General features: G+C 40.8%; 1 protein-coding gene across 24 annotated transcripts in view; it reads left to right on the top strand.

The window, feature by feature from the left end:
* Positions 1-14,824, top strand: part of mical3a (microtubule associated monooxygenase, calponin and LIM domain containing 3a) — a 73,959-nt gene that overhangs the window by 32,525 nt on the left and 26,610 nt on the right. For 16 of the 24 annotated variants that reach the window (XM_037978081.1, XM_037978082.1, XM_037978094.1 and 13 more), the window contains 24 exons: positions 401-809; positions 1,297-1,504; positions 1,680-1,796; positions 1,949-2,050; positions 2,737-2,892; positions 3,413-3,513; positions 4,522-4,779; positions 4,909-5,024; positions 5,392-5,518; positions 5,626-5,719; positions 6,046-6,075; positions 6,593-6,740; positions 8,035-8,231; positions 8,371-8,489; positions 8,607-8,669; positions 8,783-8,962; positions 9,834-9,935; positions 10,465-10,548; positions 11,667-11,771; positions 12,261-12,317; positions 12,453-12,566; positions 12,713-12,817; positions 13,191-13,301; positions 13,644-13,745. In XM_037978081.1, coding sequence (XP_037834009.1) covers positions 531-809; positions 1,297-1,504; positions 1,680-1,796; positions 1,949-2,050; positions 2,737-2,892; positions 3,413-3,513; positions 4,522-4,779; positions 4,909-5,024; positions 5,392-5,518; positions 5,626-5,719; positions 6,046-6,075; positions 6,593-6,740; positions 8,035-8,231; positions 8,371-8,489; positions 8,607-8,669; positions 8,783-8,962; positions 9,834-9,935; positions 10,465-10,548; positions 11,667-11,771; positions 12,261-12,317; positions 12,453-12,566; positions 12,713-12,817; positions 13,191-13,301; positions 13,644-13,745 — 3,075 coding nt within the window. In that variant the 5' untranslated portion in view covers positions 401-530. The remainder of the gene's footprint in view (positions 1-400; positions 810-1,296; positions 1,505-1,679; positions 1,797-1,948; positions 2,051-2,736; positions 2,893-3,412; positions 3,514-4,521; positions 4,780-4,908; positions 5,025-5,391; positions 5,519-5,625; positions 5,720-6,045; positions 6,076-6,592; positions 6,741-8,034; positions 8,232-8,370; positions 8,490-8,606; positions 8,670-8,782; positions 8,963-9,833; positions 9,936-10,464; positions 10,549-11,666; positions 11,772-12,260; positions 12,318-12,452; positions 12,567-12,712; positions 12,818-13,190; positions 13,302-13,643; positions 13,746-14,824) is intronic. The other 8 variants (XM_037978096.1, XM_037978095.1, XM_037978099.1 and 5 more) reach the window with 6 other exon arrangements.

Genomic DNA, 14,824 nt, shown 5'->3' with positions numbered 1-14,824 from the left:
AATACCTGGAGAAAACCCAGGTACACATACTAAGGGGGAACATGCAGATCCCCCCCCAGAAAGTCCGGGAGCTTATTCTGCGACCTTCTTGCCGGCAGGTCTAACAACTACTCGGCCATGCCACCTGTTCAAGTCCCAGCTTGAAGTATTTTGTGAAAATACTTTTAGACAAGTTAGGGCTATGTTTATTAAGAGAGCAGATAAAGATGAACAAAGTCACAAGCCATTTTAAATTGGGTACATGAACTATCATGATGTTGGTATAGTTTTAAATTTTTCTCTTTTGTTGGATCAGTGCTGACTTAATTTAAGTATTCATAAGTTGTTGTCTTGTAAGTTAGCGTTTTTCCCAGTGCTTGTCCGTAATTTGTTGTTTTACTTGTCTTTCTCTTTCTGGTAGAATGAAGATGTTTGAGGCTGGAAGTTAAAGCCCTCCATCGGAGAGGCTCTTACAGGGCTGGGGCTGGACCCAAAGCCCCCTGCCCTAGGGTGGGGTGAAGGGCCCTCACAGCCCTTCCTGAGTCTGGACCATGGGGGATGGAGGTGCTGGTGCAACTGGAGGAGATGGGGTGAATAAATCCCATGTCCTGTTTGACAACTTTGTCCAGGCAACCACATGCAAAGGCATACTCAAGGCCTTTCAGGAGCTCTGTGAACATCTGGAAGTGAAGCCCAGCGAGCACAGGATCTTCTATCACAAGCTCAAGTCCAAACTTAACTACTGGAAGGCAAAGGCACTCTGGGCAAAGTTAGACAAGAGAGCCAGCCAGAAAGAGTACAAGAAGGGACGTGCCTGTGCCAACATAAAGGTAATCCCTCATCATTGGAAACTTGATAATTCATCTAAAGCTTCAACAGGTGGCTTGTCGGGGGATCTTGTTTCCAGTAAGAGCCAGCAGAATGAAAAATAGGATCCCTAGATTCTAAGACTCATGTAATGTGAAGCTCATGTTTACCAATCAGAGTATATTGCAAGGACAGGACAAGACAAGAACACATGTTGTTAAAAAGACCCTTAGACTAGACCTTGAGCATTTGTCATATGCAACAAGCAAAGAATATGGCTAATAAACTGCCCATGCTAATACAAAAAAGGTCATCTAATTGTTCAATTCAACTGTCTCTAGTGCATAAATAGACTATTAATCTAGAGTCTTTTTTCCAAAATATTGTGCATTCTCTATGAATGTGTAAAACTTTATATATAGAACTAACGTATGTTGTTGTTTTTTTCATGTGCATGACTGACATCTCTATGAGAACTAATCTGAGTCATGCACACGTGTTTGTATTTAGTGTCTGATCATCGGTGCGGGGCCATGTGGCTTGCGTACAGCCATCGAGCTGGCTTTTTTGGGGGCCAAAGTGGTCATTCTGGAGAAGAGAGATGCCTTCTCCAGAAACAATGTGCTGCACCTCTGGCCCTTCACCATCCAAGATCTCAGGGGCCTTGGGGCCAAGAAATTCTATGGGAAGTTCTGCGCTGGTGCTATCGACCATATCAGTGAGTACTTGTGATGCTTCTGCTCTGCTATTCTTATATTATTTATTTATTTGTTGTCCACACTGACATGTAGGATAAAAGAAGGTTCTATTTGTTGGATATAGGAAGAGATATTTTAAAACTTTGCTGTTCAGTTGCATAAATACATTTTCTTTCTCGGTTTTTTGCATTGTAGGTATTCGTCAGCTTCAGCTAATGCTGCTCAAAATGGCTCTCCTGCTGGGCATTGAGATCCATGTCAACGTAGAGTTTAAGACCCTTATTGAACCCCCTGAAGATCAAGAGAGTGAGAGTAAGTGACTTCTGCCAGACAAGCCCAAGAACCGCCCCCCCCTCCAGAAAGGGTTAATTTGTTTCATTGAAGAGCTATCTGCTGTAACAGACTCTGTAAGCTTGGCTCTGTGGATGCATTTCTGTCTTATTACATATGCTGTGTTTTCTCAGGGATAGGCTGGAGGGCTGAGGTCCACCCAAGGACACACCCTGTCAGTGAGCTGGAGTTTGATGTCATCATTGGAGCAGATGGAAGGAGAAACACACTTCCAGGCAAGTTTTTCATGCACAGAGTGGAAGAAAAGCATTAGAAATGTAAGATTTTTTTATTGACTAAACAAGGCAAAACAAACAACAGCTCTGTTTGTTTTTTCTAAGTCAACTTGGAGGTCACTCAGAATGATTGTGATGTCACTGGTACACAGCTGCGGTTGGATAGCTGACCTCACTCTGTTCCTCATGTATGAATGAGTACATCTGTGCATAGATTTGTTTGTGTCTAGCTGCTACACTGAACTTCAGAGAGTATTTGCTCTCCTGGCACAGCAGAATAGGGATTGTTGAATTGGCTGTTTGTTTCCTTTTTATGTACTGGGGCCTCACACACTGCCACACTGGCAAAGTGAACCCTGTGGAATAGATCCATGATCCCTATCTGTATTACTAACAGTTGCATCCATAAGAGGAAGTCTCGCTCCACTTGAGCTACCCAGAAACCATAAAATGCATTCACACAGTGTGAAAAACTGGAAAAACGCTTTATGTTGTATGTTCATCTGGTTACATTTAAAAACATTCAGGAAGTTTGATATGTTCTCAAAGCAAATATTGTTGGTGAGCTGATCAGAATTTGCCGTTTCAGTGCTTAGCTTTTGTCAACAGTGTTTTAAATTTATGTTCTAAAAGTACACATTCACAAACCTTGGTTGCTGATCTTAAAGCCTTGTCTGCTTCCTCAGGATTTCGGCGTAAGGAGTTCCGGGGAAAGCTGGCTATCGCCATCACTGCTAACTTCATCAACAGGAATACAACGGCAGAGGCAAAAGTTGAGGAGATCAGCGGTGTGGCTTTTATTTTTAATCAGAAGTTCTTTCAAGATCTCAGGGAGGCAACAGGTACGTTAGCTTCATTCTGCTTCATTGCCATAGAGAGATTTCTGTTGCCTTTGTTTAAAAGCATAACCTTGTAACTACTGACGGACAGCTTACTTGTAGCTTGCAAGTTCCTCTACATTCCTCTTTGCTGTGCTTCAACACTGCCTGTGGAAGTGACTCAGTGGTATGCAAAGGCAGCTATGCAAGTAGCAGTAACTGATACCAGTTGGGAACTTTGTTATTTTCACTCAGGCAGAGAAGAGGCTTCCAATTTGAATGGATTTTTGTTAGTGCACAATTCCAGTTTCTGCTCATGTAAAATTTGTTATCACACCCAATTAAAGTGTTTGGGTTGGAGGCCAAGCCTGTCACATTTTATTGCTGACTTGACAATGTTCTTGGGGCTTCTGTTATGTGCTTAGAATCCCTTAATTACTGCTTTTGTTCCCAAATGATGACAAGACTGCAAGCATTAAGGAAAAGGACAGGGTTTAGTGTGTAACAAAATGATTTTATTTTTTTATTTTTTGCTTTTTTTTAGGTATTGACCTGGAAAATATTGTCTACTACAAGGATGACACACATTACTTTGTGATGACTGCCAAAAAACAAAGCCTGTTGGAGAAAGGAGTCATTCTGCGTGTGAGTGATCAAAACCCGAATATCTGCATGGTCGGTCCTTTCTGTGTGTGTGTGTGTGTGTGTGTGTGTGTGTGTGTGTGTGTGTGTGTTTGAAAGAAAAAAATCTGTTGAATCTCATTTTGTCTCATTGTAGTTCACATAAAGGTTATATACTTGCACAAATAATCACAATAACACAAATGTTGAACTTTAATCTGCCCAGCCTCCACCAAAAAAAAAAAAAAAATCTGCTTTTTTCTTTCCTTTGTGATTTTGCACAGCATTAGCCTAATGGCCTAACCAAGCGAACAGTGTTCAGGAACATATTGGCAACTCAAGCACTCAATGAGTTCCTGTGTCCTCACTATATACAGTAGTTTCCTTTTCCTGGGCACTTTCCACAAGAAACAGGAAAGAGCTTTTTAAACGTCTGTCTTCATATGCAGTCAGAAGTAAAGGTGTGCTGTGGTGCCTTGGCTTTGTCTCATAGTGGTGTTTTTAAGATAGTTTTTCTTATTATTAGATGTAAAACCGTACATCCAGCTGGCAGATCTTTTCACAGCTGTGAAAATAACTACAGGAAAAGAAACAGAGGAAGTGTGGAAGAGTGCGCAGAACAGAAGCCTTTCAGTAGCGTTCAAGGCAGCACCTCGAGTAAAAAAATCACTAGTTCATGTCTTGCATTCCCCTGCCCTCCTTCTTATACTAACAGTGCCAAGATCGTAGAAGAACCCTTGAGCTCAAAGATGGAAGAATGTGCCGCCTACCTCCCTCTAAGAAAACATGCCACCTTGAAAGCATGCAGTGGTTTCATGCTACATGTTAGAAAAACCCGTGAACAGCACAGTTCATTTTTGTGCCAGTAATTTAGGCTCTGGGGTTGGTTGTTGAACAGTTGTTTGCTATAATTTATTCCACCAAAACAGATGGAGGTAAATTATTACCTTTTGTTAGTGTGTTACCAAGGTTATGCAATAATTACCAAGCTGAATTTCACAAAACTCTGTTGTCCCATTGATTCACTTGTAGGACTATGCAGACACCGAGCTTCTGCTGTCCAGAGCGAACGTGGACCAGGCAGCCTTGTTGTCCTACGCTCGCGAGGCTGCAGATTTCTCCACCAACCACCAGCTGCCTACACTCGACTTTGCCATCAACCATTATGGCCAGCCTGATGTTGCCATGTTTGACTTCACCTGCATGTATGCCTCGGAGAACGCTGCCATGGTGCGCCAACGCAACGGCCACAATCTGCTGGTGGCGCTTGTGGGTGACAGCTTGCTGGAGGTGAGGAATTATTTTTTTTACCACTATCGTAGAATATATTCAGTTTAGATTGTAGTTCCCTTTAATATCTTTCGGTCATGGCTGTGGCTGTATTTGGTTGTTGAATGTGGTGTTGACTGTCGTCTTCAGCCGTTCTGGCCCATGGGCACCGGCATCGCTCGAGGCTTCCTGGCAGCCATGGACTCAGGCTGGATGGTGAAGAGCTGGGCTCAAGGAAAAACCCCTCTGGAGGTTCTAGCTGAGAGGTGAGGATGTGGAAACACTGATACACACACACATCGAGATTCACTCTGTTCTTGTACTCAGATTTACTCACTCATGCTCAGTCACACATGCCTAATCTCTCTCTTTAGACACACCCTTTTATCTCTAAGTGCTTTACTAGGAATTGTGCCCATATGCGATTTAAAGCTTCTGTCCCACCTCTCCTTGTACTAATGGGATAAGAAGCTCTCAAAAGACCTGAATGGAATGTGACTTCATAGTTCTGTAGTACTTTACAGTGCTTTGTGATAGTAATATTAATGATTTGTTAATGATTTTCCATAATGTCTGTTCGACTTAGCATTTCCTGTATAGGAGAAAATATTTAAATCTGTCACTGTGTTTTAGGGAGAGCATATACCGGCTTCTGCCTCAGACAACACCAGAAAATGTCAGTAAGAACTTCAGCCAGTACAGCGTGGATCCCACCACGCGTTACCCAAACATCAACCTTAACTTCCTCAGGCCCAGTCAGGTGAGTGTGAGTGGCCACAAACCACAAGACTGATTTTACATTCTGTTAGGTCACTGTAGAATTTAAAATAGACCTGGAAAATAATAATACTAATGTTCCTGTTACAGGTCAGGCACCTCTTTGACACCGGGGAGTGCAGAGAGATTCGCATTGAAATTGAGAATGTGATCAACTCATCAACACCAAAGTTGGCCAGAAATGGTTTGTATTTTCTGATAATTATTTAAGAGCAAATGAAGACTATGGTCCAATCCTAATCTACACCCTTAAACATAATAAGAAAATCTAGGTGTAAAATTCCAGTGTAATATCACAGGAAAGAAATGTGTGATATTCATTTTGCATCAAAAAAGTAAAAAGTAAAAAATAAAAATAACAGCAACAGTTTGGTTAGCCTGTGTGTGGTGGTTGGGATTGGGCCTGTATTTGGGCCACTGTTTTATTGGTGACAAAAAATACTTCTTAATTCTAATTTATCAGTGTAGGATTGACTGTATTGTAATAATAGTGAATTATTTTTACTCCAGACTATTACCTGCTTGACAAGCAGTTGCAAGGTAACACAAAGTCCAAATGCATGGTGTTGCTTTTTGAGGTTTTCTAATAGTTTTAACAGTTTTAAATACTACCTGCTATATGAAAAAACAAAACCGAAGTAATAGTGGAATGTTGGAACTTTGTGGATGGACTGATTGTACAGCTTTAATGTCCTTTGCGTGCACTAACCCTCTCAGTGATACTTTAAATGTCTTGAATGTATTCAACTTCTTAAAGACTTTTAGTAAATTTAAATATTTCTTGTTAGTTCTGCATCCTCTAACTTCCTGTTTGGATTTTTTTGTCTCTTTACATTAGCAAAAGTTTTTCCATCGCAGTTTGTAATTTTTCCTTAATGGCTGGTTGAAGCTAGTACTAATACGGATGTTGAAGCCGTGGATGACAACATTCTATATTAATAATCTCAGCCATGTGTTGCTGCCCCAAAATAGTGAATTTTCCTTTTCGTTTTTAATCTGGGTTCCATTCAACGTGCTACTTAAACGTTAAGCTTTTCATTGATTTCACACACAACAGAATCCATAGCTCGGTCCAGCAAACTGCTCAACTGGTGCCAGAGACAAACAGAAGGATACAAGAATGTTGATGTGACGGATCTAACCATGTCTTGGAGGAGCGGCTTGGCATTGTGTGCCCTCATTCATCGATACAGACCAGATCTCATGTGAGTATCAGAATCAGAACTTGCAGAGCCCACAAGTATAGATGGTAGATGTCTTTCTTTTTTTTTTAAATTAGTTTTATTTGGACTGTTAGTGGGCTGTTACAAACTCTGTCGAGTGTGTCTTATAGTGGTTTGAGAGACAGAGTTAGATCTTCTGCTGTGTCTGGAATGACTGGCTGGCTCTGTTTATGTGTTTGTTTTTTTGCAAATTTATTTTTCCAGTTGGGATTTTGGTTTTGGGCTGTATATCACTGTAAATGAGGTGGCAACTAACAGTCAAGGCAGCCCCTTGGGTCCCTGAAGGAAGCCCTCCTTATACCTGCCATTCTTCTCCAGTGCACATATATAAAACCCTCTCCTTCCATCTTAGACACTATAAACAATCCAGTTTCCATCCACTCTGTCTAATGGAGTTTATTACCCTCTGGAGGCTGTATGGAAATGAACATTATATGCTGTTAGTGTTTCTGTCCTAGCTGACCTTTACAGAGTTCTGTAGCAGTAGTGCTCTGCCGCCTCTGATTGGCCCGATGATGGGAGGATCAGAGACAGTAATGAGAGCAGGAAGAACGAAACAATGTTTATGTGTACACATGTACAAGACTGATACGGGAGGGGGCTAAATGCAGGTCTCACTCAGTGCCTGATCGTCTAATGCTCACGCTTTTAAACAGATTTCATTTTGAAGCTGAGATGTATTGATTGAGGCTTGTTAATAGTGTTTTCAGCTGGAGTTTAATGATTTTACAGTAATGGCACAAAGTGTACAGTAGTCCACTGTAAGGAAGGCATCATCAATAGAGATGGTTCTGATCCAGGCTCTGTGGCAGATCACATGGACTAAATTTAAATAATTGTTGGAAAATAAGCATTACCATCTGAGACAAGCTTACTGCTTGATTACATAATATTTTTAAAAATGTGTATTTGTAATGTAATGTTTTGTAATGATTACTTTGCTTTCAGTTTTGATGTGGCAATTAATAGTGTGCTATTTGTACAAAAATAGTTGTAAAATAGATGTTATTTTGTTTTTCACCATCAAGTCAATAATAGTTTTTTATATTTTCAAGTGAAAAATCTACAAAAGTCAGGAGCCAATATACTCTCTGTTACTATATATTTACAGAAACCGTTGGGATTAAAGATTAGATTAAATTAGAATTTTCTTCTTACTTTAGAGACTAGTCAAACAGTTTTTCTAGTCGATATTTTGGTTTTAGTTTCTTGCATTGACTTTACTCACCGGTCATTTTTGTCCTTCCTTGATTTCTCTTCTTTTTTTGTTCTTCAGTGACTTTGACTTTCTGGATGAGCAAGACCACGAGAGGAACAATCAGCTGGCTTTTGACGTGGCAGAGAAGGAATTTGGCATCTCGCCATGCATGACCGGCAAGGAGATGTCGTCTGTGGTTGAGCCAGACAAACTTTCCATGGTCATGTACCTCACTCAGTTTTATGAGATGTTTAAGGACACAGTGCCACCTGGAGGTGAGAAGCAGGGACACAGTAGGGTTATTCTGTTTATGAGTAGATTTTTTTTTTGTTGAAAGCTTTATTATTTATAAACTTGAGATAATTGCTATTCTTTGGTGACAGTACCTAATTTATGTATGTTATATGTGATCAGACAACCACAACTTGAGTCCAGAGGAGAAAGCTGCATTGATTGCCAGCACCAAGTCTCCCATCTCCTTCCTTAGTAAGCTGGGCCAGAGCATAGCTATTACTAGGAAGCGGAATCCCAAGGTCAGTAATAGAAAACTGCATTTATAACAGCTTTTTTAATTCAGTTTTAGAACTTAAAACCCTTTTCTTTCATTTTTATTCACGAGTGTAAAATATCTTCTGACTTATGATGAACAGGACAAAAAGGAGAAGGATGCTGACGGTTTGGGGAAAAGACGGAAAACCAGCCAGTCTGAAGATGTGAGTTGAGCTTGTCACTATTTTTTTGAAAAATTTATTCAAGCAGAACGAAATGACGAGTCCAACTAGAGATGTAAGCGCTCGTTAAAATCGTTTTTGCTGCTCTCCCACAGGAGGAAGCATTGAGGGCTGGTTGTGACGACAAGCCGTCTGTCCACGCTGCCGTTTTGTCAGAGAGGAAAACGGACTCGGCTGCTGTGGGGAACAACAACAAAGTGAAGGTCATGGCCACTCAGCTGCTCGCCAAGTTTGAAGAGAACGCTCCAGCCCAGCCTTCAGGGCTCAAAAGACAGGTATGGAAGAAACACTCATAAATTGTTATTTTGGCATTAGCTGGTGGTCAACATAAGATAAGCAACATAGCAAAGATTTGTGACTTTTGAGGTATTGTATGAGGTCAGAAAGTTTTTACAATCCTAATATGATTTGTTTCTTTGTGCAGTAAGAACTTTGACAAGCATGCGAAGTTTGATGCTGTGCGACAGGGCCTCTTGTTTCATGGTGGACGAGCTGTAGGCCACTGTATTAATGAGCTGAGGTCCAGAATGCTAATGTTGGTCAAGCAGAGTATTGTTCCTGAGTCATGTAGGCGGCCTCGCAGTGCTGACTGGACTTGAAGGGGATTGGCTGGTTCACAGAGCTTTGGTTTGCTCGCTACTGATGTCCAACAGGGTGATGTGGGGAACAAATGGGTTATTCACACATTTCTGAAAGAAAAGGAAACTAAGCTCTTTTGTGTTTTGTGACTTTGTCATCAAAAAGCTGATTCTGATTATGAAAATGTGGATCAGTCAGTTTAGAATTTTTGAATGTAAAGAATTTGAATAAACAGTGAACAGATGCTCAGCTACACTTTTTATGCTCATGGTTTATATATTTTTTTGTTTCTAAAGACAAATAGACCTGCATAAGTGGTGCAGTTTATCCTAGTGGTGTTAAAAATGTCTCACAACATTGCACCCTGATATCTTGCCCTGTCATTGTTATCTTTTAGCTGTTATTTTCCTACTTTTGTTACACCACACATCTGTGATTTTCCTCCTCTTTTCTGTTTGTTTTCTCCATGGCTTTACCTCCCCTCATGGACCATTTCATGATGCCTTGCATGATTTTTCTGTCCCTCTTACTGCCCACTGTCACTGTCATCTGTGCCTGGCCATAAAGGGGGAATCTCTGCCCAATCTGGACTGCCTCTTGTCCCCCTCCCCACAACAAAACCTTGTGAATGAGCCAGTGCACCTGGCACCTGTCCCAGCTTGGAGAAAGGTAAACTTTATTCCCGTAGAAACCTACTACTAACCTGATCATCTAAACGTATGTCCCTGTGGCGCGTCACTGCAGGGATAGCTGCTTTTGTTTGGCCTGTTCAGTTCTAGTCTGAACTTCTTTTTATTGTCCGATCTGTTGTCTTAGATTTAGAGGAATTAACTCAGTAGCTAGTGTTTAAAACAGTGCGACTGTGTAGCTCAGGGGTGGCCAATCCTGGTCCTGGAGGGCCACCATCCTGCATGTTTTCCTTGTTTCCCTGCTCCAAGACACCTGATTCAGTGGTTAAATCACCTCTTCATGTTCTGGAGAAGCCTGTTAATCACCCATTAATTTAAATCAGGTGTGTTGGAGCAGAGAAACAAGTAAAACATGCAGGATGGTGGCCCTCGAGGACCAGGATTCACCCCTGGTGTAGCTTCTTAATCGGGACGTTGTGCAGCTTTCTGTGTTTATCTCCTGTTTGTGAGAGAGTAGTGCAGGTGCTACACTGTCATGGTCTCTCCTTGCTTGTTCTGTCACGGTTCAGAGACGCACACAGCAGCAGGAGAAGCTGAGCATTCGCTACAAAGAAATGATCAAATGTCAGACACTTCCCAGCAGAGGGGAACAGGTATGGTTGGTTAGGCTAGCTTAGTAGTTCTCCAACTCCCACAACCCTTTCACATCCCTTAGATCAAAGATCACCCTGTTAGAGGCATGAAAGTACCGTCACAATTCAGAAACATACAAATGGAAAGATTTTCTGTGCATTAACAGTAACAACAGAAAACTTTAGCAAGAACCAGTTTAACCTAATACCTATGAATCAGCAAAGTATGAGGCTTTTTCTATTTTTATGATTAATTTTTGGTAACTGTGCCCTAATTATATGATGTCACGTAATTCTGCAATGACGTTCCTCTTTCCTGTTTATGCAGCATTTACACTTCAATTAATGTTTGGGATACACAGTATTATCAACAGTTCTTTCACTGGAAACCGGTCTGGTTCCACCTTTCTGTCCTGCAGAGCCACCGCAGTTAACCCTTCAACTTGTGTTTCTCCTGGTTTGAAAGCTCTTTGTTTCTTGCCACCAGATTAAGATATTCCTTAGCAAACATTAATTTAAAGCCTGGAACGTTCCTGTTTAAAGGGATTTAAGTCATTGCTAGTTGGCAGTTTCTGCGCAGTGCACAGTAAGCCTCCAGCTGCTGAGTAAATAGGCTAAAAGTTAATATGGAAGCCTGGGAATTACACTAATAATCCAACACAGCTTTTTTTTATTAAAAGTATTCAGCTAAATTTTATTAGAGTTTTTTATAATATATTATATGCTTGTTTCAGTTATTGTTAACAGTTTCTCTGGGATTGTCTAATTTTGCTATGAATTGTGTATTTCTGCAGCTGTCTTACACATATTAAGGTCATTTGGTAGCACATTACAGCTGTAGTGTAATATGCTGTCTGTCATTTTACCATATACGCTGTGTGAGTGTGTATTGTGTGTGTGTATGTGTGGCTTGCTGTTTTTAAGTAAGTAAATGTAAATTTGTTGTAGTGTATTTACACCTTTCCCTGTCGGTTTCTATTCACCAAGTAGACACCATTTCCCCTGACAGTTTTGCAAACTTTGTAAAGCATTAAACAATGTGCATAATTAATTGCATTCTGAATATTTTCCAGTTTTAGATATTGTGTTTTTATGGAATTCTCTCCTGAATGTGTTGTTCCTGTTCCTCGTATTTTAAGGCCAGAAGTGGTGCAGACCAAAAGTCCAGCTCGGGCTCTCGGAGCTGCCCAAAGAAAACCATTCTGCTCCCTTCTTCCTCCTCCACTTCCTCTCTTCACTCAGAGGTGACATGAAGTCTGGTGTCAGTCTGTCCTGTCCTGTTTGCCTGCCTCTCTAGCCACAGATCCACAGGCATTCCTTTACTCTCTTTACTCTCTTAAGCCCCATCTTGTTTCCTTCTGACATTCTCCTGATTTGTCAGCTGCTGTAGTGGGTTTTGTGAATTAATAAAATGCTGCATTTCCCAGAGTTTGCTTCTTAGAGAGCTCCGTAATGTTGTTTATATCCCTGTGAGTGGGTAGTGAATGTCATTATCAGAGGAGCAGCTTGTTTTCATGCTGACTGGTATGTTGTTGGGGTGTAACAGCTTGTAATTAACTGTCGACTTAGGGGACGTCAGAACGCTTTAAATTATTGTCAGACACTGTTTGAGGTTCTGCATAACAAGCAGTTTTCTCAGTGATAGTCAGCAGCTCGTTTTTAACAGTAAGAATGTTCTGTAAAGACTTCATATATTTATATAATGTGCATGTGTGCCTTTTTCTGCCTTCAAGAATATCCGTTCCGACGAAGAGGAATTTGAATATTATGAAAGGCCTCTGAGACACGGGGTACAGTATTAGAGTGACTGCATGCCACTGTTGTTTCTGATTCTGTATGGAATGTGCTTTCTCCGATAAATTATGCTAAAAATATCAGAATCAAAAAAAATCCTAAGCAACATTTCATCTGAGCTCCCTTGGCAGGAGTGGAGGCCGTTGCAGCTAACTGACCCAGGACCGATCCACATCCCTGGTGTACAGGAGAGGGCTGAACGCCTGCTCTCAAAGTTTAAGGGCAAACCGAACAAGCCGCCGAAGGTGAACACCATGCTTGGACAGTTTGATCTTGTTATGCCATTGGGCTAATATCTCAGGCAGCTTCTGCACAAAATCAATTATGGTATTTGTGTGAGGATTTTAGAAGTCTAACTTTCCCTCTCAACCATTTTTCTGCATCCCGGAAGCCTAAGAAAAGGCCGTCCTGTTTCTTTTTAGAGCAGTGGCACTTGTCCCGAGGACTGAATGTGAGCGCTTCGTCCCCTCTGTCTTCTCCAGATGCTTCCAGAAAGGTTAGGTTTGCGCTGCTGCAGACTTGGGCTTTACCACTGAGAACACAGCCTCACTTAAAAACGCTTGATTCAGTCTTTTTTTAATCTTGTGTTTATTTGTCTCAAGTGTAGTCTGTAGTTTTTGCAAGAATTATGCGCCATATTTGTTGACTTTGTGCAGGACATCACTTTCAGAGTTTACTTACTCAGGCTTACATTACAGCATGAATTACAGACGGTCAGCTGGGATTCTGAAAACAAAGCCTTAGTTTGAACCACAGAACAAACTTCTTAAATAAGGGATATGACATTTTTAATTGTTAGTGGCTTCTAAAAACAAAGATTCATTGTTGTAGAGCCTTTTTGGTAATTGAATCAATTATTTTTTCTGCAGGAGCCAGTGAGGCCTCTGGACTCTGAGCAGATGCCTATTTTTGTGCTTAGTATTCAGGAGAGAGCCGAGCAACTTGCCTCTCAATTAGAAGGCAAGCCTGCTGGGCCACAGGTGAATCTCCCTTATTAATACAGATGGCTGACATCTAAAGTCTAAATGTTTACATATGTTATTAAAGAATCAGTTTTGAGGTCAGCTTTTTTAAGAGTCAGCAATTAAAAATATATACCCAGTTGGTTTGACCTGTCAGTGTGCATTAAGCTGATAAAGCTGTATACAATTAAAATATAATCAATAAACCCAACCAACAGGCTACATTCTATAAAGTTGTCTCTGATAATTAATTTAGCAATTAAGTAAAATAAATAAAATAAAAAACTGAAGTCATTCAGTTGAATGAATTTGCTTCGGCCGACACTAAACTTTTAACAACTCTCCTCTCTCCCTCTCGAGCCTAAGAAAAAACCTTCCCGTTTTTTTATGGAGCAATGGCACCTGGCCCGAGCCCAGAGTCCCCCCGATTCTCCCCCCTCCACCTCTGACACCCTGAGACAGGTAGCTGTTTCCATGTTTCCAACCTGGAGGGAATGGCGTGCCGTGATGCTGACACACCACACCTGCACTTCGTCGCTCTTCTCACTTAGAGGCAGAAATTGCAACTAAAGTCACCTGAGACTTGAGTTGGGAAAAGTTGGCACCTTGTTGAGAAATAATAATAAAAATAAATAAATACTCACCCGCAACTTGTTAAATGTTAACTGTTGTTGCTGTGACTGATATTCTGGTGACTGCATGACTGTGACTTTGAATGCATCACATTCTTATACAGTTAGAGCTCAGGAGTGAATTTATTCTTTAGTACAGGTTTATTTGAGATTGAAGTAATAGCTTGACAGCAAAACTCTTATTTTGTGTAATTCCCTTGTGGACAATCCTAGATCTCACATGGACCAAGTTACAGTTCAGCTGTGCAGAGGGATTGAAGCAGATGAAAATGTTCAGATTCATCTGTAGTAATTGTTTTCATGGCTTAGGTTTGGCTCATATGCAGTTGGCCTTAATTCTTCTAGTGTAAAGGATAAAAATCCTGTAAAAAAAAAAAAAGGTTGAGTGAATTGAATTCTAATCCTGGTGTAGATGAAATCTGGATTTAAAGTAAAACAGTTTCTAGCCAGGTGACTTCAGGTATCAGCACATCGGTTTGAACGGTGCTTTCCAGCATTTCTTTGGTCCTCATTTATTGATGATAATAATAACAACAACAACAATAACAAAACAATGGTTGTATGTGCGCATGTGAGTGGAAAATGCATGACTGCTTTACATAAATATTCTCTGTGAGCAGTTTTCATTGCAAAGGCACTCATTCACCCAGAGCTTGTCCTGGTCTAAACACTGGGATAGCTGACGTTTCTGATGTCCTGCATCAGATAAAACTATTGGAAATTAAAGAACTTTGAAACTTAATCAATAATTGGTTTGACTCAGTGAAGAAGTTATCAATTATTGGGTTGTTTTTATGATATGTGTTTGGTTTACAACTAGTTGGATTGAACGGCTGCTACTTCTTAACGCTTGATCAGTCAAGCATTGAAACCCTGCTTTGTCACATGTGAATACCTCCCCCCACCCCC

The sequence above is a fragment of the Kryptolebias marmoratus genome, linkage group LG11 (genome assembly GCF_001649575.2).
Source record: "Kryptolebias marmoratus isolate JLee-2015 linkage group LG11, ASM164957v2, whole genome shotgun sequence".
Classification (NCBI taxonomy): Eukaryota; Metazoa; Chordata; class Actinopteri; order Cyprinodontiformes; family Rivulidae; genus Kryptolebias; species Kryptolebias marmoratus.
Note: the sequence above shows the minus strand (reverse complement) of the source record. Positions and strands in the feature narration are given on the sequence as shown.